Raw genomic sequence first — 22311 nt, forward strand, 5'->3', positions numbered from 1 at the left:
ATTGGACAGGCCATCCCTGGACCACCCTATAGTAAATGGTACCTACCCCAATCCCTTTTCCTATTATCCTGTTAAAATGTCCTCCTTTTTATTTGTCACCTTCAATATGCTATACTTACTTGTTTTTGTCTACCTTCCTCACTAGATCATAAATTTCCCAAGGGAAGGAACTTACTCATTTGCCTATTCGTGTTCTGCAACACTAGAACACTGCCTGGCGTGCTGCAGGCACCTGGTAAATGTTTGTTGGATAAATGAATGAATGAAGTAAATGGTAAGCTCCGATTGCACACTTTATTATACTGTTTCTGGTTGCTTCTCCTCAACAAGATTGCTGTCTCTCTGAAGAAAGACCATGTCCTTATCTCCTCTTCTTTCAACAGAACTCACTAAGAGTCTACACTGAGAAGTGCTCAACATATAGAACTGAGTTGGAAGAAAAGGAACCTCCAATAAAATGAAATATTTGACATAAAAATTGTACAGAAGCTGGATCTTAACGTAGGCATAGAGAAAGGGTATTTGTTTCCCATGGCTGCTATAACAGACTGCCACACTTGGTGGTTTAAAACAACAGAGAAGTATTCTCTTACAGTTCTGCAGGCTAGAAGTCTGAAATCAGGTTCACTGGGCTAAAATCAAGGTGTTGGCAGGGCTGTACTTCCTCTGGAGGCTCTAGGGGACAATCTGCTGTCTCCTCCAGCTTTCTGGTGGCTGCCACCATTCACTGGCCACCTCACTCCAATTTCTGCCTCCACAGTGGTACTGCCTTCTCCTCCTCTCTTCCATGTTAGCATCTCCCTCTGCCTTCCTCTCATAAAGATAAACGTGATTGCATTTAGGGCCCACCTAGATAATGTAGGTTAATCCCCCATCTCAAGATCCTTAACTTAATCATATCTTTTGCTAAATAAAGTAATATTTACCTTTTTGCCTATAAAGAAATATTTGCCTTTTTGTCATATAAAGAAACATTTACAGGTTCTAGGAATTAGGGCCTGCTATCCTTGGGGCCATCATTCAGCACATCAGAAAAAGAATTTCTGGTAGTAATGAGTGAACTTGTTACATATTCCTATAGGCTAATTTTCCTTGTCTTTCACCATAAGAAAAGAAAATCAGAACTTTAACAAGCTACCTGGTCCATTTAAGGGATTTTTAAAATACTAAGAATATAAATTTATTGGATGAGTAACCACACACACGGGACAGGGAGCCCACAGGGAATCACTTTTTCCATCCTACGCTATAGGCACAGCTTCCTTCCTGTTACCCTAAATATAAATCAGGTTGTGTTCATTTAACACATGAAGAAAAGAGAACCTGAATGATAATAAAATAAGGGCTGGGAAGGCCGGAAGTGTAACAATGTTTGTCTTGCTAATAACAGTCATTCCATTAATAATTTTTCCACTTTCCCTTTCCAGAGAAGAGTAAATTTTAAACAGCCATGTCCCCTTCATGACATTTCTAGAACTTTATATAATAGTGACAGCTAACATTTATTAAGCAATTACAATACATCAGATTCTATGCAAAACTCTTTACATGCATTAGCTCACTTCTTTCTCCCCAAAACTTGTGATGTGAGAACAATTAGCACGACCATTTTGTGGATGAGGACAGTAAGGCTCACAGAGGATCACAAAGGAAAATAGAGAAGCTGGACTTGATCCCAGGTCTGTCTGGCCTCAAAGCCTGAGCTCTTCCATGAGACTATTGCTGGGATACTCTCTCATGCCATTTTTATACTTACGCTAATTTTTAGTTTATTTTGTTTGAATTTAGCTATTTTTTTTAAAGAGAAATAACTTTCGCCACTGAAGTATTTAATATAATAGAAGCACTAGTAGGCATAAAATAAATGTGAATGAGCTTTGGGCCCCCTTTTGCAGAGCAGCTAAATTTCATTTACCCAGGCACATAAGGGTCATATAATTAAACTTCAGAAAATATTCCCAAATCTTATTATTGATGATAAGTCTGGGCCTCTACTCCATCAAATTATCACCAAGCAGCAGGATGATTTAATTTTAACCTTCTCTTTCCACTATCAATAACTCTAATGAAGAAGTGAAGGGTCAAAGCTAAGGGAAAATGGAAAGAATAATAAAGAGAAGAAAACCTGACTAAACAACAAAACGACCCCATGTTCTGTAAATAGCTAAGGCCAGCTGGGATGTGATAAATTAAAAGAAGATTGAAAAAGACAGCACCATGCTGAACATGAAAAAGTTCACAAATAGTTTTACATGCCATGGAAAAGAAAGAATGTATCTTAAAACGTATGCACAGGAAGTAATTTTAGCATTAAATGGTAATCACATCACAATAACATCCAGGTGAAAAGATTTGGGTCCTAGAAGCCATTCAAGACTCACAGTCCTTTGGACCACCCTCAGTGGATCTGTAACAACACGGACTTATTATAAAGACAAGCAAAACCACCTTGACAGAAGTCCCCCAGCCAATAATCAGTGTCACATTGTCCTTCCAGCAGAGGCTGCAGGGATACATGTCTGGGCGAAGACTTATATCATCCCGGGGCACATTGGTGATTCTTTGCTTTGAGATGATGTCAAAAATCTTTACACCCTGGAAAATAAAACAGCAGTAAGCATCCTCTACTCAGGAGGAAAGTAATAGAAAACTTATTAACAGCCCCTGCTACCTACTAGCAATAACCAGCAGGGAGAAGTATTAGCAGTGTTTACTGAGCGTGCAAGGAAAATGCTCCTGCTCCACACAAACCCCATGGGAACTTAAACCAAAAGGAAACCTCCACCCTTCTTTCTGGACAAAGGAGATTTTCTTAGATGATATGGGTGACTCAAATCCAACAGAAACATGAAAGGTACAGACATCAATAGCTGCATTTCCAAAATGACAGACAAGGAACATTTCTAATTTGATCGTTCCACCACAAAAATGAAGTTTGTTTTTTAGAACAACTTTGAGTCTGAAAAGCCACCTGTATAAAGAAAACTACATCTGACATTTTAAAATTCTCACATGAAAACATCAGGCAAGCAACTAAAACTAAAAAGGAACCAAGAGACCACAGGTTTGTTTTACCTTCACTGTGACCCAGGAGAAGTAAGGAAAGTCCACAATAAAAAGGTAGAGTCTAGCCAGATTTCTACCATCTAAAACTGAATAGAACTGATTTACTAAATTATACCTTGATGTTCCAAAAGATATGCCAGATGTCAAAAACACCATTTTTTAAAACTTCCTACTAGCCCCAATTCACAGCAAGTAAACTTTAAGTTAAAATGCAGCACTGAAATTCACAATTCACTTTCTTACAGGCAGGTCTATACTTCTGCCTATGATTATACTGGGAGTAAAAGAGAAATCAGCAATATTCTGCACTTGTTTCATATCAACTCTTACTTGCCTTTGGCCAACAGGCAAATGATATTTTCAAGACCCATTCCCAATGCAGTCCTTCAATTATTAAGATAGCTTTTCATTTTCTTGGCTACTCTCCATGCCTCAGGTTTCTTACTCTAAAATAGAGTCCAGAATATGTTGGGAATTACTATATTATGAAAGCCAAGAGCAATCTAATTTCTTTAACCTCCTAGGTACGATACCAATCGTCCTTTCACCTTTTAGAAATCACCACCACAGCAAGTGGCATCTTTTCCCTTCATTACAGCCCTATCAACTTGGCCATTCTTCTGCCACTCAACAAGCATTAGGAAGACAGAGGCGTATTTTTTTACCATATTATTGGCCCAGGCAATCAGATGGCCTCTCCACTTCACACTCCTTATGTTCCCTTCCCCTTCATGCAGAACAACGGACTTCCATCTGTTCATCCATGACCGTTCAAACAGCAGCAGCTAGGGACAAAGAGCATAAACAAAGAATCTTAGAAACTGAAAATCATGTATCAGGTTCTTTACCGATTAGTTTTACCTATCCTTGTGACCAAATAACAAACAAGTCACTCTCGACATCTTTAATGTAACTTATAGTAGTATATTATTTGTGCCCTGGAAAGAATTCCTAGCACATCATATTCTCCCCAGGACGTTGCTCAAAATGGATGAGTGCTGAAGTTACTACAAGGCCAGGCCACAGGGTGGCACCAAAACACCAAGATTCATGGACAATAACGCACATTAGTTAATCAAAAGATCTGTATCGCAAAAGTTCTTCAAATGATTGTCCGGGAACTAATATTTTATTTTGTAAATCGGGAAATCAAAACCTCTTAAGTTTTTCACTGAAAATAAGATATTAGTCACAGCTATGTTTTTCATTTAACTCAAATAACTGAACAATGACTTTTGAACAGTAATTCATATCACAAAACAAGAAAAATTGGAATTCAGCTTCTTTAGAAATTTCATAGTATCTAGGGTCTTTATTTTAAAGGGAAGATTCCATCATTCAAAAAACCTGCTGGATAAATTTTAATATAAAATATAACTGGTCAAAAACCTCTAAGATTAATAAAGATGTATTCTAGGAAGTCATACATTATTAAGAACACTATAAAATATTTTTCTTGATATATTCCATTTAAATCCTTTAAGAAAAGACATTTATACAGTATATAACTTAAGGCATGCAATCCTGAAACACGTTTACCTTTTAAAAGCAAATGCTGACAACAGATTCCATAACAGAATTATTAAAATGCCTACCACTACAAGTAATTTCAGTCTATCTTAGTATATTTTATGTCCTCTACCCACCCCAAAAGAGACAGGGGAAACAGGTAACAGGGGAAAGAGGGTAATTCACATTTTATTTGTATTTCCTGTATATCTTTCTCACTAGTTAGACTAACACAGGCAGAGGAAGTACAAAATAAAATCCCTAAAATTAAATATGATGTCCATCATCACAAGTAAGCAAAGTACAGTTACTTTAAAATGCTATAACAATTTGAAGTTGTGTGACTTCACAACTTCCACAGGGAGACTGGAGGCAGGGATTCTTCTGACCATACTTAGCCCCGTCTTCCCATTAAGATATATCCTATATATTCTCAGAGACCCTCTAATCCACCCTGTCCTCTCCTATCCCAGGTTCCAATTCAGAAGTCACTACTACCATGCCTCCTTACCCCCCAGTTAGAGGCCTTCGGGAGTGTCCCCTGACTGTGATTCAGCCTCTTTCTGCCATTTGCAGAGAACAGAACTAGGGAAGCTACTGTGTCAGCCCAAATGCAGAGGGATGATGAATGTGTTCAGTACTTTGAAAGGGCAGGTTCAAAATGTAGGAAAGCGGGAGAAAGGCTGAGCATACAGTTCCTGCTACAGAGAAGATTATGCCCCACTGAACATAGGCAGCTACAAATAATTCTTTTTATTTATTTATTTATTTTTGAGATGGAGTCTCGCTCTGTTACCCAGGCTGGAGCGTGGTGGCACCATCTCGGCTCACTGCAACCTCCACCTCCCGGGTTCTAGTGATTCTCCTACTTCAGCCTCCTGAGTAGGTGGGATTACAGGTGTGCACCACCATGGCTGGCTAATTTTTGTACTTTTAGTAGAGACGGGGTTTCACCATGTTGGCCAGGCTGGTCTTGAACTCCTGACCTCAGGTGATCCACCGGTCTTGGCCTCCCAAAGTGCTGGGATTACAGGTGTGAGCAACCATGCCCGGCCACAACAATTAAACATGATGAATTGATAAGATCAAAATGTCTATCTTCTATCTGTGGCCTGGATCTGATGGAGGTGATCGTACGAAATGGGCAAAGAAGAGGGAGTGCTCAATAACCACCTGCTGCAATGAAGGGTTGGCTGGATGGCTGGGAGAACAGCATGGCGGGACACAGCATCAAATTCCTTTCCCTCACCAGTTCCCACCTAGAAATGACCAATGCAGCACTAAGAGGAGAAACTCTGCACCTGTGTTGAAAAAGTTAAATACGCTCCAAATTTTAAGCTAAAAATTCTGTAAAATATGCTAATAGTAAGACCCCAGTGAAGGTCATGATTTAACTCATTCCCCCAGAAAAAGCCTGCCTGGGAAGTAGTTGGTCAGGCAGGTCCTAGAATGCTACAACACCTCCCACACTCAGTGTAATGGGGCAGGAACAAAGGGGAGTGGTCAGTCTCACTTTGAAATACAAAGGGTTGGGTCCCCAAGCATGCAGCCAGCACTGTAGCTGTCCCAGGTGGGAGGGAAAGCAGGCACTCTGACAAGAGGCAGGCACCTATGGAAAAATCTTGCATTTGAAAAGAACACAAATTACCCAGGGAGTAATCCCCAACTTGTGACTCCATATGAATAAGAAGACATTGAAAAAAACGAAATAACTTAAAAGTAAGATCTAATTCTTATCATCATAATTCTCATGTAACAGCAAAATTAAGAAACTAATAACAAAGAACAAGAGAAAGAACAAAACAAAACAAAAATGATACAAAAAATTTTCTCAATCTTTGAGTAAAAGATGAATTCATATGGTAACCAGAGTACTTTGAAAAATGAGAAAACAAATACTATAAACCTAAACTTTATGGGATAGAAAGTTGTAGAAAACAGAAAATCTAGATTTAAAAGTTAATAATGAACACGACAAGTCGCTACACAACAAAACAAAAACATTTCATTGAGGGACACGAAAGGAGAACTCAATAAACAGAAAGGCACATTATATTCATGGATAGAAAGACTCCAATTCTCACTGAAGAGTTTAAGTCTCCTTAAATTAACCTATAATTTTAATGCAAGTCCAAAGAAAATCCCAAAGGGATTATTTCTAGAAATTCCAAAAATGCTAAAAAGTCATTTAAAAAAATAAAAATTTTTTTTTATCAAGTAATTTAGGGGGAGGAATGGATTTGTCCAGATAGTAAAAATATTTTATAAAATCAACACTCAAAACAGTACAGCAATGTTTCTAGAACTGATAGATGAAGGAAAAAGAATGAACTGATAAAGATGAATCAAAATGATATGGTCAGGAATGGATATGTGGGGTGGGGGGTACAGTGGAGTGTGTACCGAGAAAGAGGCATCTTCAAACTACTGAGCTGTGATCTTGGACACCAGCTTTCTGGAGGATCATTTGGCATCATGGACTCAAAGCTTTAAAAAAAAAACATGACACCAGGAGGTTGCTATCTAGAAACTTATGCTAAGAAATGATCAGACGACTTAGTAAAGATGCATGTAAAGCTATTTATAACAGCCAGAAATGGACTAACAACTGAGGAATGCCAGAGCATAATACAGTGGAGCACACACGATGAGTATGTATCCATTATTAAATTATTTTATGCATGTATCTTCATTCACACAAAAACCTACGAGGGAATATTAAATAAAAAAGCAGATTACAATTGCAGTATTCAATACAATGTCCTTAAAATGTGAATGTGTATCCACATATATTATAAAATCTAAAAGATAAATAATGAAGTAATCCTAATTCTATAAATGAGTGCTGAAATTTTATATTTCTATGTTATAATTATTCTGCACTAGATATATGAATATTTTTATAATGTTAATACATTAATGGGAATGAAAATCCATTCTCTTATTTTTAGAATCAGGAAAACTTAGGGGAATAGTTAAAATGAAACAACAAAGCAATATCAAAATTTCACTGGAGATTGGGTGCAGTGGCTCATGCCTGTAATCCCAGTACTTTGGTAGGCCGAGGTAGGTGGATCACCTGAGGTCGGGAGTTTGAGACCAGCCTGACCAACATGGTGAAACCCCGTCTCTACTAAAAATACAAAAAAATTAGCCAGGCATGGTGGCCGGCACCTGTAATGCCAGCTATTCGGGGGGTTGAGGCAGGAGAATGGCTTGAACCTGGGAGGAGGAGGTTGCAGCGAGCCAAGATTGCACCACTGCACTCCAGCCTAGCAAACAAGAGCAAAACTCTGTCTCAAAAAAAAAAAAAAATTCACTGGAACTTAAAGAAGTAATGTTTGAGGCATACTGAACATGTATTAGAATGAATTTACATAAACTGTATATACTTTTCAAATAAAACATTAACTTCTTCAGAAAACTGTTAATTACATCTTATTGCAGTTCCCACCAAAATGTAAGCTCACTCCAATGGACCCTTTCTATTACACTCTGTGTGCTCCGAGCTATGGGAAGAAGCAAAGGTGGCTGAACTCTGGCCTCCTTTTGTCTCCTACTCTACCTCCCAAAACAAGAAACGAAAAACTTCCAGCAGAGGGGAGGAGGCAAAGGAAGGACAGAAGAATTCTGAATCCAGGCCATCTCAGGATTGATTCCCAAAAATCTTGTGGACCCTGCTCTGACATGCAATCAAAAGAGCAAAGAAGCTTCTCCCAGTGATTATTTCTACAATGCAGACAGGCACATGCCATTCTATGCAGCTGATGTGTGCTCAAAAATGGAGGGGAATAAAAAATTAACCTCTGTAAATGAAACAAATTTTAACTAGTTAACATTACAAGTTTTGACAGGATTTATGTTATTTTCTTATGTTTTTCAAATAGCCTAAGTCCCTATCACTTTATATTTTGTGGATAAAAAATAAGAAAATATCTGTAAATAAAGCAGGTCATCATAAACATACTAAGGAAAGTGATCATTTAGGAGAATTCTTTTGTAAGTCAAATAATTTCCCCCCAATTTATTGGTTCTGTATATGTTTTATGGTCACACTGGTTTTCTCACTGCACAACTCTATTAAATCTTGTTCACTGAGACTGGCGTGTTTACCTTGCATTTCCCCAACCAGTGCGCTGGGGAAAAGGATCATATCTTATACTTTGCTAGACACACAGTCATAATAAATATTAAATATTAAGTAGACTATCCTAGTCTACTAGTCTTAATTCTTTCCTTCTCTGACCATATACACAATACATTTGCTACAGGAGGAGTTACGCAATTTCCCAAAACCTTTGTTACTCAGCCTATCTTTACAGTTAGTAATATTCCTAAAGTATTTTGAACATATTGGAATCGACTCCAATCTCAAAAATTTAAAGAAACCAATGACTAATTCATACAATCAACAGAGCCTTGCTTTTAGAAAGAGCTCACTTCTGTGGATCCCATATCCAGGCACGTGATGTCACTCTATTTCCCTTCGCTCAAGGCCGGCAGATAGAATTTGTGCACAGCTTGTCCAAAATTTGAAAGCTGCTTTTAAGGTTAGCCTTCCTCTCTTAGGTTCAAGTAATTGCAGCTTCTTTATTTCAGAGACACGAACTGACCACACATTTGGCCTGAACGGTAATTTCTGAAATGTGTCTGCAAGCCTGCAGAAAGCTCTCTGGATTGCCACAGCGCCTACTTCTCCAGGCTCTCTGGCACCTGGCCTGCTTCTCTCCTCGATGTTACCAGCCTGGCCCCGTTAAACACTTATTTCTGCCTTTCCTCTCCACTCTACTTTATTCTTTACTCATAAGTCCACTTTTCCTATCCTACATAGTATAAAACCTTAAATGATCGCTAATAATTATGGAGTCATTTCTATACCTCTGAAACTCTCATACGGGATTCGCTTTGATTTGACATAGAGTTTCATAAGTGGACAACGGCCAAATGATCCACTCTCCATTGGCTTTTTTATTCTAATCTCCGTGAATTTCAAGCAGAAACATATTTCCTGATAGGAATGCCAAGGGAAGCTTTGCTTTGATGATTTAAGAAAAGATGAACTCCTTTTCTTACGAACATTCTATACTAACTACCACAAAACTATCTGCCTGTACTTCACTGACATTTAATAATACTCATTTTTTTCCTTCCAGTCATAAAACTGCCCAGAGACCTACTGAGCACGAATGTTCTACAAAGCATTTTATGGGGTAAGCCATTGAAACAAACTACCCTTAAAAGCAGCTGGTTAATTTATTTGGTTCATCTTCCATACCCTGTAATGTTGAACTGTCATTATCACAATACTAAGAGCAATTTAAGCTCAATGGGAGCTAGGTATATAGAGAGGAAAAGCTGTTTCCAAGAGGTCTATTTTTTTGTTGGAGAAAGTATTTTAGGGCTTTATTTCCCATAAATCCACATTCTGGTAGTCAGCACTCTCAGTACTTATATTTCAATATGAGCCCTCACATCCTCCGCAATATACTTTATTCTCCTCTGTTTTGTGCTGATAAATCTATCTAGTGTTTCCCTACTCTACAGAGCGCTATAAGGACACGGAGCCCAGAATCTCCCCCATGGGTGGCAAGATTCCTATCGGGCTGTAATGAAGTCCCCAGTTCTGGTCACCTAACGCCCATCATTACTTGTCACTCACTCTTCCCTGATGGAGCTGAAAAGAGCATGACTGGCCCTGTTTTAATCATCTTGTAATCTTTCAAGTTGATAAATCACTTGGCTCCTTCAGGTTCCCTAAATACTGACCACACTGCTAGCTTTGACGCAGACAAGAAAGTGGGCAAGATTCAGCAGGGGCTTCGGTCCAGGGTCAAGGCTTAGACACCACGTGTGTTCCTACAGGGAGAACCAAGGGGCTTAAAGAAAACAAATATTTCGCAGACGAGAACCTGCGCTAGGTCAGGAAGGTATGGAAGATCCAGGTAATAAAATAGAGAAATAGATAAAAGTAAAACCCAACAAATAAAACGGTCTCCATAAAAATAAAGGCATAACAATGCGAAAGTCTTGTTACAAAAGGATTTAAATATTCAAGATTAGAAAAGATCATGAGCAAAATTTTAAAAGTCAAGAAGGCAAGTGAGAAAAATGAGTGAGTGTGGAGAAGACCTAGGATGGTGGCTGGCTACTGACAGCAGATGGGGTCTTGAATCCCGAAGGAGGCAGGAATGACCAGGAACCCCTGTGGAGTAGGTAAGTGTCTTTGTCTTGCTTCGTGCTTAGGCTTAGTGCCAAAGTCTCAAACATGCAGCTTTTCTAAACACCACCAATAGCTCTACTATGTCCATCAAGATACAATATAAACATGTGGGAAGAAAAAGAGAACTTCCAAAATATATTATTGCCTTAACTTCAGTCGTTATTTTCTGACCAAGTTATAATGCTTCAATCCCCTTTATCTGAATTTAACATGTTTAAAACAAGTTCAATACAGACAAAATGCTGATACCATAGAAAACTTGTGTGCACAAGGGTTCCTAGAGCCAACTCAAATGGCGCTTGCTTACAAACAATATTTTAGTAAACACCATTCCCATGCAACACTTTTTTTTTAAACTTGTTTTTTAATTTCAGGGGTTTATGTGGAGGTTTGTTACATAGGTAAACTAGTGTCACAGGGGTTTGTTGTACAGATTATTCTGTCACCCAGGTATTAAGCCTAGTATCCATTAGTTATTTTTCCTGATCCTCTCCCTCCTCCCATCCTCCATCCTCCAATAGGCCCCAGTGTGTGCTGTTCCCCTCTATGTAAGTGGTATTTGGTTTTCTGTTCCTGCATTAGCAACACAGGCTTTGGACAGGCCCTTGCAGTTAATTCTGTGAAACCTATATAGACAGACCAATGCTTTGAAATTTAAAAAATACCGTATCAACACAAGGTAACAATCAATTCAGCAACCAAGAAATCTAAGCTAAAGGCTCCATGAGAACAAAATAAGTCAAACACCGGAGGTGCCATTTCGGAGCAGCTTTCTTTGCATTAAAAAACTAGAGATGACAGCTAGATCTACCTACCCACCTATGCGGTATCTACCTACACACCTATGTGGGTTTGGCAATCAAGCCAGCATGTGAGGTAGGCCCCTATTTAAACTACTAATCTGCAGCTTCTGCAAATGCAAGCATATAATTACAAGTGTGATTTCAGAAACGACTAGGACACTTTCTAAGTAATTTTACCACTTAAAAAAAAAATCTTCCATATGGATTCCACAAATTTAATAGAGCTGGCTGTTCATACCAAACACCTTGAGTCTGTTTTTCAGTTTGCAGTTATCTGAGGATACATTTCCCGGGGCTGGGCTCAAGGTCAAACACCCTCATCATCAGGGTAGAGATAACACAAAAGTCATCCACTGGGCGATTAAACTCGAATTAATGTTCTGTGCAATGAACAAATATCTCTAACTTTAACTATCTATAATCTCAATCATTGATGACTGGTGAAAATCCTTGCACAGTGAGTATATCAAAAAGAAATGCAAAATTGCTAACTCTTGAATAATGTAGACAGTTACCTGAAAACATGAGTTTATGTATTTGAACAAGCCCTTCACACACTTCAAAGTAAAACCGGACAGGCGCAGTGGCTTTAGGACTTTAGGAGGCCGAGGCAGGCGGATCACAAGGTCAAGCGATGGAGACCATCCTGGCCAACATGGTGAAGCTCCATCTCTATTAAAAATACAAAAATTAGCTCGGCATGGTGGTGTGCACCCGTAGCCCCAGCTACTCGGGAGGCTGAGGCAGAAGAATCATTTGAACCTGGGAGGCAAAGGTTGCAGTGAGCCGAGATCGCACCACTGCACTCCAGCTTGGCAACAGAGTGAGACTCTGTCTCAAAAAAAAAAAAAACAAAACAAAACCTAAACTTAAAAAAAACAAAACAAAAACAAAGTAAGCCCAAAAGTTGAAAAAAAAAAAAATATATCAAGACACTATCTGCAGAAGAAATGGAGTCAAATGAACCCAATTTTGAGCATTATAATCCACTTTCTTACTATCTCTATGAAAAACTGGCATTAACTGGACACACTGGTCAGCGCTGATAGCTTTCACAGAAGTGGCAGAACTGACGGTTTTGGGGCAGACTCACATCTACGGGGTAATATATGTTCATCCTCTCTACACACTTCAGGGTCTAAAGTCTCATTTAGACTCCTATATAATGCCTCCCTGGGAACAAGAATAATTATTCCAGATTTGGCCAAAATTGGAGAAAAGGCTACAGGCTATTCAGTAAGCAGCAATAATTTGTGCTCAAACTGACAGTAAATATCAATTGGACAGCCTTCATTGTTCTGGCTTCTATGGTAATATTAAAAGCTGCCCTAAGCAAAGAATACAGTCAGACAAATCACAAAGGAAGATACAGAAGTTGCTAATAAAAATGTTCAAAATCACTAACAATTCAAATATATTACAAAATAGAAAAATGGAGTATCTTTATATATCAGATTGGCAAAGAGCATGTGGTAAAATAGGTACTCACACATAGCTGATGTAAACTTGTGTAAGCTTTCTGGAATACAATTTTACCTGGCAACACATATTAAATGCCTAAAAAATAATCATAACCTTTGATTCAGTAATTCTAATCCTAAGAATCAATGATAGGAAAACATTCAGAGGAACAGATGAAAGCCCAAAGATTCCAAGCTTCACCACATCATGATTTATGACAGCCAAACATTGGGTATAACCTAAAGGTCCAAAGACAGAACCGTTAAGAAAATCAAATAGATCCATAAGATACAACAGTATGCAACTATTCAATAACACTGAGCTAAGAATAGACGTCAATAATGTAGGGAATTTCAGTATGATGTACAATCATAAGTTAAAAATAAGATCTAAAATAATTGAGATTACCCTATACATTCCTTTGCTTTTTGTTATTATAAAAATAATGCATGCTTACTACAAAAAAGTAAATAAAAGTCAATGAAGGTCAGAAAGAACATTCATAATCCTGCCCAGACACAAACACTGTTAATAATTTGGTGTACAGCTTTCCATGAATACATCTACATACATAATTTTATTTCTACAAAAAAGGATAATCAAACCATACATATATTTTAGGAAAGAATCTCAACAGAAGCAATCTATCAAATGTTGAGAATTTTATTTATTCCAACTGAGAAAGAGAAAAGCTGACATCCAGAAGCTAGCCTGGCACCCACAGCAGGGCTCTGATGTTCTCCTTATGAATATAAACAATTTCACAGAAAACCAGTATCAGCCGAGGCCACTCCATGATCGTGAAGGCCCAGGACAGAAGCAAGACCACTCCATAATCACGTCTGAACGCAAACCAGACATGAACATTTTCCAAGTCGTGGCAATGACCAAACACCTCCCACTTTGGCTAAAATGACAGACTGCTGCTTCTTTACCAGTTATGACTTTGGCTTTAGCTTAGCCTTTTCTCCTTCTAGATAATATTTATTAAAATGTCCAACTGTAGAATTACTCATACTGCATGACAGCATCCAATCTAGAGCAAAGCCCTAATGCCTTAAACCTCCCCGAAATCACCTCATACCAGCCTAAATCCTACAATTCTTCTAACATCTTCCTAAAACCATATGGGGTGCTCCTGGTGATCTCTGGCCACAGGGCACTGACACAGCTAATTCACTATTGTTAGACAGTTAGCTTGCACCAATTTTCACTGTTACAAACATCAAGAAAATTGGCTGAAACTGAGTTAAAAAATTAAAACGAAAACAACCGTACAGGCTGAGGGGGATCCAAAAGGCTTAAAGACAAATAAAGGATTGTAAATTCACCCCACAGTGTTGTATGTAAACATATAAACACATTCATTTCCTATCAAACCACATTTCTGACTAATGGTCTTATTAACTATATTCTACCTATACCACCCTACCTGTATGCTTTTGGAAGCCTACCACCATTTCTGAAATCAAGATCCTGTGTACACAAAGCACCTAACATGAAGCACGACACAAAGTTGTATTCAGGAAGCAGATTCAAACCAAATACTCCTGTGAAATGACTGATTTAGTTTGCACCGTGACACCAACTAACAATGACTGCAGTTGTGACCCCTTGCTTTATACAGCCTTATCTTAAAGCAAAAGAGAGAAAGGAACATCTCTGAACTGGCAATGACACTTGTGGTCATTCCTCAAAATACTTAAGAATACGCACAGGACTCTCCATACGCAAAAGAAGGTATTATCAGCAAGGAGGAAAAGATGGTTTGACTACTCCAGGAAGAGAGATGGTAGTTTTAACATCCGAGTTCAGGGGAAAGCTACAATCAGTACAGAAATATTATATGAAAAAGTTAGCTGAACTCATTAAAGAAAAAAGTATATTTTTAACAGGCATTTGATGAATATGAGACAATGGGAATCATAAAGGAAAATGAAGTTGCTATGGACCCAACTCTCCCACCCCGACCATTGTACATACCATTCAAATACTCTAGGAGTCCTACATATTGACATCAAAAAAGCAATCAGCAATGAAGAACACCTGTTTTTCAGACTGAAAATGATGTTTATTTAAGTGTTATATTTCTAATTTGAGCCTCAGATAGCTTAGCACACATAGGAAAACTGACCAAAAAATACTTTAATAGAACTGTTTTATTGCTTCATTTTTAATACCTAAAAAAATTCTTGTGAAGGTTACATTTGTGTTTTACTTCCTATTAATCAATGGTTTTTAATCAATTTTGGTACATTGATGACAGCATGAAATAAACTTCTAGGAATGGAACTACAACTTACAACACAGTACCTAGAAGACATAGAGGTATGTATTTACAGTGCCTCAACATGCAACCATTAGATTGGTGGCTGCCTGTGGTGTAATTGTGAATTAACTAGGAAGCCTTAATTTTAATTCTTAAAAATATTCAGATGATTCACTTGAAAACTACAATAGTAAGAAATGTGGAAGGAAGTTTCAGGTAGAAGGCTACAATCAAGCATCTGACAACTTGCGGAAATATTATCCTAGAGATCCAAACACTGGACAGGAGACAGACAGGAACTGCTAATGTCAAAACCCTTCTAGCCATCAAAACCCCAGCTCCAATCTGACCCAAAGATGAACAAACACATTAGGAAGCACCCCTACACTTCATGTTTAGGGATGGCAGTGGTAAGAAAAGGCTCACCAGATTATCCAGATCCTAAAAAGATTTGTAGCCAGGGAACTGGGAGCTATGTGGAGATGTTGGCCAAAAGGGCACAGACTTTCAGTTCTAAGATGAATAAATTCTGGGGATCTAATGTACACAATGGTTACTACATTCAATAATGCTATATTAAATACTTAAAATTTACTAATGGATTGTAAGTATTCTCATTACACCAAAAAACGGTAACTATGTGAGGCAACTGATGTTAATTAGCTTGAATATGGCAATCATTTCACAATAAATACTAAATACATTTCGTATATATCAAATTATCATTGTAACTTAAATATCTATAATTTGGTTGGGCATGGTGGCTCACGCCTGTAAACCTAGCACTTTGGGAGGCCAAGGCAGGTGGTCACGAGGTCAGGAGTTCGAGACCAGACTGGCCAACATAGTGAAACCCAGTCTCTACTAAAAATACACACACACACACACACACACACACACACACACTATATATAGATATGAAATTTTAATTTGTCAATTATACCTCAATTAAGCTAGAAAAAGATAAAAATAATGTTGATAACAAAGGAAAAAAATAAAATTTAAAAATAATCTTAATAATAATTTTTAAATATTTACAGTTTTATAAAAAGCTTCCCGTATTGACTCCTCTTTGAAGAAGGATTCAAAATCCAATTTTTTATTTGCAGATCACTGCTGGAAGCTTACAGAAAACTGGTTGACACTACCATCTCTGTCCTTCAGGTAAAATTTGCCATTTCAAATTTTCCTCATTTCATTCACTCTAGGCCTTTCCTTGTTTGCTGACTGACATTTTCCAGCTTACAAAGCATCTTGTCCCTGCGGCCAGGTCCCCTCATTCTATCCCACCATAACGCCAAACAACTGACTATCTCATTTCTAAAAGTGAACTCCACTGCAAACTGCATCACAACAATTTAACGACTTGTCAAAGTAGTAGAACTAGTTATTACAAAGTATATTTCAGAGTTCAAAGGTAAAGGTCCTATGAAGCTAAAGTTTACCTGCTGAGAGGGAAAGTTGGACAATTAAAAAAAAAAACAAAAAAACTCCAGACAAGATTCACTTGGCAGATTTATTTCTAAAATAGAAACTTCATTTGCCATGCTCCTGTATTAGAATTCTTGCTACACAACAAGGTTACACTTACAAAAAAAATTCATTGGTTCACATGTTTGAAAGCTCTCTCCAATGGCACTTTCAAGAGCTGTGCTTTCTCTTTTCTTTCTTTTTTCAAGATGGAAACAAAACAGAATTTGGAATAAACTTTTTATGCTCATGTGTCAAGCACTGGAGTCCATAAATCCAGCTATTGCATTCAACTACTAAGAAGACACCTTGAAAACCTAAAATAAAAGTTTATGCCAGACAGAACTATAGCCTCCTAGTCCTAGTCCCTGGTGGATAAGGAGCTATCTCTAAACACCTAAGAAGGAGAACTTTAAAAAGGAAGTATCTGTCAAACTACAGTTTCAGGTTTTCTTCTGCTGCATTGCTATATTCTGCAGTACTATTTTGAAAAGTATGTTCTAATTACTTTAATAATTTTATAGGAATCAAAAATTGTAATAAGACTAAACAACTATTAAATATTAATAGACATCTCTCTCAAATTTTCTTATGACTTCATGAATATCTCATAGTGGTCCTCTACTTTTCTACTTAGTTCTTCTAGTCTCTGTGCCACTTTAACCCATTGTTTGTAGAAGGTGGCATATAATTCCAAGGATTTATTTGGCTGTCAGTCTAAAGATCAGTGTTATTAAGGGTTAAGAATGTCTTTATTCCACATTACACCTTCATTTGGCTAGTCTTTGCTCCAATTTTTTGAAGATTAAATTATTTCTTAAAGGCAGAAAGTCGTAACCTCCAGTTATCTGATATATGTCTTTATTCTCTTTTCCCCTCTATGTGATCTGCCACCTGTTCTCAACAAAGGAGGGATCTTGGTATCTGTGACATATGATTATTGCAAGGTTATAACCATTTGCTAAATGTTGGGCTTCTCAAAATTGTTCTGCCTAGTTTATGCTGCTAGTTTAAAATTGCAGCTGAAAGGATTTGAGTAGCTACTGAGCCAATGTAGTTGTTTATCTCATTTGTCAAAGATATAAACCTCTATAACTCAGTTGCAAAAAGAGCAGCTCCTGCTAAAAATTTGCGAACACTTTCAAAATGAAAGTGATCATTTCACAATAGTCCTCTTCTCTTAATGTCACCTCCTACATGCCTTTACTTTTTAACATCAAAGATATATTTCTTAATGAAATTAGAAAAACACATCCTAAAATACCTCAACTAAATAAATCTATTTCAAAACAAAACACACTAATGTCAAAAGAATGTAGCATCAATAATCTTTACAAGTATATACCACACAACATGTAGAAAAAGGAAATTCTCTGGAGATTTCTGCAAATCACACCAGGCTGATACATGTTTTAAAAATCTCCATTTAACCATATGCAAACAGATCATTATAATTTATCAAGTAAATGGTACTTTTTACTACTTACTAAATACATATTTACATGATAAAATTTAATGGATCCAAATAAATCAAAGTTTGTATGTTACAAGTCATTAATTTGTGGACACAGTTACGTTTCTAAAGCCTTTAACGTAAGTAAAATGAATTATAATGGCTTCTTAAATAAATTATTCTAAATCACAAACTATTATCACACTTTTAAAAGACTTGTTTTGTCATACACACATACACACCTCTCCATCTAGATAGATAGGTAGATAGATAGATAGATAGATAGATAGACAGATCTCATATATATATCTTCTTTAGTAAGTGGAAATAATTTGCTTGTATTACCTTAGGGTGCTTTAATCGTACTGGGAATAAAAACAGGTTTTCCTTAAAGAATGATGATATATAATGGCTTTTTAAAGGGAAAGAACCCCAAACCAAAGTTTTAAGAGTACACAGTCTTTGACTTATGATTATTTGACTTAACGATTTTTCAACTTTATGATGGTACCCATACAATGACTCATTTTTCACTTTCAGCTTTCAATAAATTACATTATATATTCAATACTTTATTATAAAATAGGCTTTGTGCTAAATGATTTTGCCTCACTGTAGTGTTCTGACTACAATTACAGTAGACCAGGCTAAGATGTGATGTTCAATAGGATAGGTATATTAAATGCATTTTTGACTTAATGATATTTTCAACTTACAATAGGTTTATTGGGACAACCCCAACTGTAAACTGAGGAGCATCTGTAGTTCAGCTATCATGCCATAACTAATTACAGAAAAATTAGTGGCTTTGAAACCTAAAAGGGACACTGGCATAAAGATAGCTATATAGACTGGTAGAATTCAGAGTCTAGAAATAAATCCTAACATTTATGGTTAACCAATTTTCCACAAAGGGCCCAAGACAATGGGAAAGGAATAGTCTTTGCAACAATGATGCTGGGTCAAAAGAATACATTTGGACTCCTGTCTCACATCACACACAACAATGAACTCAAAATATGTTATACACCTAATTTAAGAGTAAAAACTACAAAAGTCTTAAAAGAAACAGGCATTAATCTTCATGACCTTGGATAGCAACAGGCAATGATCTCTTAGACACAACACCAATAGTACAAGTATAAAAAAAAATTAAGATAAATGTGACTTTATTAAAGTTACAAACTTTTGTGCCTCAAAGGATACCATCAACAACTCATAGGCTGGGAAAAAATATTTGCGAATCATGTATCTAATAAGGAATATCTGCCAAGAATTTATTTTTTAAAGTTTACAACTCTATAATAAAAAAAAAAACCCAATTAAAAAATGAGTGAAGAATCTGAATAAACATTTTTCCAAAGAAGATATGCAAATGGCCAATAAGCATAGGAAAAGATGGTCAACATCATCAGTCATTAGATGCAAGTCAAAACCACAGTGAGGTATCACTAACACACACCAGAGTGATTATAATCAAAAAGAGAAAATAGAATGAACATTGGTGAGAATGTAGACAATTAAAACCCTCATATATTTCTGATGAGAATGTAATATGGAACAATCACTTTGGGAAACAGTTTGGCAACTCTTCAAAATGTTCAGCGTAGTTACCATATGATTCAACAATTCCATACTCAAGAGAAATGAAAACACATAGCCATAAAAAGCCGTACAAAAATGTTCATAGCAGCATTATTCATAATAGCCAAAAAGTAGAAACAATCCAAATGTCAAGGAAGTGATACACGGATGAATAAAACATGACAGATCTACACAATGAAATATTATTTGGACATAAAAAGGAATGAAATATGGATACATGCCACAATATTGATGTGCCTAGAAAAATAAGGAAAGAAACGAGACAAAAAGGCCATATATTACACGATTCCATTTATATGAAATAACCAGAATAGGAAAACTTATAGAGAAAGAAAATAGATTAGTGGTTGCCTAGGGATGAGAGGAGGGGAGGAAGGAAGATGGGAAATGACCGCTAATGGGTACAAGGTTTCTTTTTGGGGTGATGAAAGTGTTCTAAAGTTAGATTATGTTGATGGTTGCAAAGCACTGTAAATATATTTAAAACCATTAAACAGCATACTATCATCTGGTGAACCTCATGGTATGCAAATTATGTACCAATAAAGCTATTTTAAAACATCTCAAAAATAGATGGCTTAATACCAATTACTTACACTGACATGGGTAATCACGGGATTCCTCACTTTAAACTATCATACACGTGCTTTTCTCATGCCCCAAATACTAAACCTTATATACAATATACGAAGCTTTTCAGTGTGTTTTTCCTTTTAAATTATTTTAGTCCCGAATGTCTAAGTTAGTAACAAAATCATTTTTAATTCAGTTTTTCACCAGATGACTTTAACTGTTTTTATTTTACTCTCATTTTATATACACATAAACATTTTTGTGTGTGCTTGGAAAGAGATGTCAACAGATGCATTTTTGGAGAACTGAATAGGAAAAAAAAATTACTCTCATAGAAGACTGAATATAGAACAGCCTGTCAAGTAGTCAGTGACAACCAAAGAGACAAACCAAACCCCTGATGTTCTGCCTGTTCAGCACTTTTTGAATTCTACTTATTTTATTGCTTATCGCAATGTCCAACTTTCTATCAATTCCAAGCTCTTCTCATGTTATCTCACCAATAATTAGATGCTAGATTACTCTGCTGTTCCTGCACTGTTCATGGATCTATTCAACGGACTCTGACCCAGACTGCTGCATGCACACTGTCCTTTCTATGGATGTCTGCAAATGATATCATATGCTAAGTAAAAGGATGAAGAATATGTTACTGACACAGTTCACCCAGACATCCTACAGGGAGACAAGACATTCATGCAGCAGAATTAATGTGTCAAACTTGATGAGACTACAGGTATCCCCTGCAGCAGAAAAGCAATTATTAAACTTCACGAATACACTGATTATTAAAGAACACAGGCCGGGCACAGTGACTCACGCCTGTAATTCCAGCACTTTGGGAGGCCGAGGCGGGTGGATCACGAGGTCAGGAGATCGAGACCATCCTGGCTAACATGGTGAAACCTCATCTCTACTAAAAATACAAAAAATTAGCCACGCGTGGTAGCGGGCGCCTGCAGTCCCAGCTACTCCGGAGGCTAAGGCAGGAGAATGGTGTGAACCCGGTAGGCGGAGCTTGTAGTGAGCCAAGATCGCGCCACTACACTGTAGCCTGGATGACAGAGCAAAACTCTGTCTCAAAAAAAAAAAAAAAAAAATACACAAAACAACACAGCAAAATCTCTCCTCCAGATCTTCAGTCCTAAGAACACCTGGGTTTAAATTTCAGCCTTGTGAACTTATGCTGTATCACTGTGATGGTATCAACTTGATTGGACCGAAGGAAGTACAGTATTGCTCCTGGGTGTGTCTGAGGGTGTTGCCCAAAGGAGATTAACATTTGAGTTGGTGGACTGGGAGAGGCAGACCCACCCTCAATCTGCACGGGCACAATCTAACCTAATCAGCTAATCTGACCACGATGGCCAGAATAAAAGCAGGCAGAAGAATGTGAAAAGACTAGACTGGCTTAGCCTCCCAGCCTACATCTTTCTCCCATGCTGGATGCTTCCTGCCCTTGAACATCAGACTCCAAGTTCTTCAGCTTGGGACTTGGACTGGCTTCCTTGCTCCTCTGCTTGCAGAGACAGCCTATTGTGGGACCTTACCTTGTGATCTTGTGAGTTAATACTCCCTAATAAACTATTATATATAATATATCCTATTAATTCTGTCCCTTTAGAGAACCCTAATGCAATCACACATAAAATTTCTTAACCCAAAAAGCGTTTAGTTAAGAAATACGAGAGGAATGTTAATGCTACTCTTTCCTGAGGCTGACAAAGACAAAGACAAGTAAGGTAGTTATTTTTTCAGGAGTGGATAAGCTGCAGATCTAAGCTAGGGAATGTGAGATTAGGTCTGTAATTCCCACTACTTAGTCCCCTGGACATTTTTACATGAGGTGAATGCGACTACAGCCTAAGAATAACAATGGACT

The 22311-nt window shown here is 37.3% G+C and overlaps 1 protein-coding gene across 3 annotated transcripts in view; it reads right to left on the bottom strand.

The window, feature by feature from the left end:
• Positions 1 to 22311, bottom strand: part of VPS41 (VPS41 subunit of HOPS complex) — a 189459-nt gene that overhangs the window by 69490 nt on the left and 97658 nt on the right. For all 3 annotated transcript variants that reach the window (XM_033193706.1, XM_033193707.1, XM_033193708.1), the window contains 2 exons: positions 3732 to 3851; positions 2449 to 2595 (listed from right to left, as the gene is read on the bottom strand). In XM_033193706.1, coding sequence (XP_033049597.1) covers positions 2449 to 2595; positions 3732 to 3851 — 267 coding nt within the window. The remainder of the gene's footprint in view (positions 1 to 2448; positions 2596 to 3731; positions 3852 to 22311) is intronic.

Source organism: Trachypithecus francoisi, unplaced genomic scaffold (assembly GCF_009764315.1).
Source record: "Trachypithecus francoisi isolate TF-2019V2 unplaced genomic scaffold, Tfra_2.0 Lachesis_group4, whole genome shotgun sequence".
NCBI lineage: Eukaryota > Metazoa > Chordata > Mammalia > Primates > Cercopithecidae > Trachypithecus > Trachypithecus francoisi.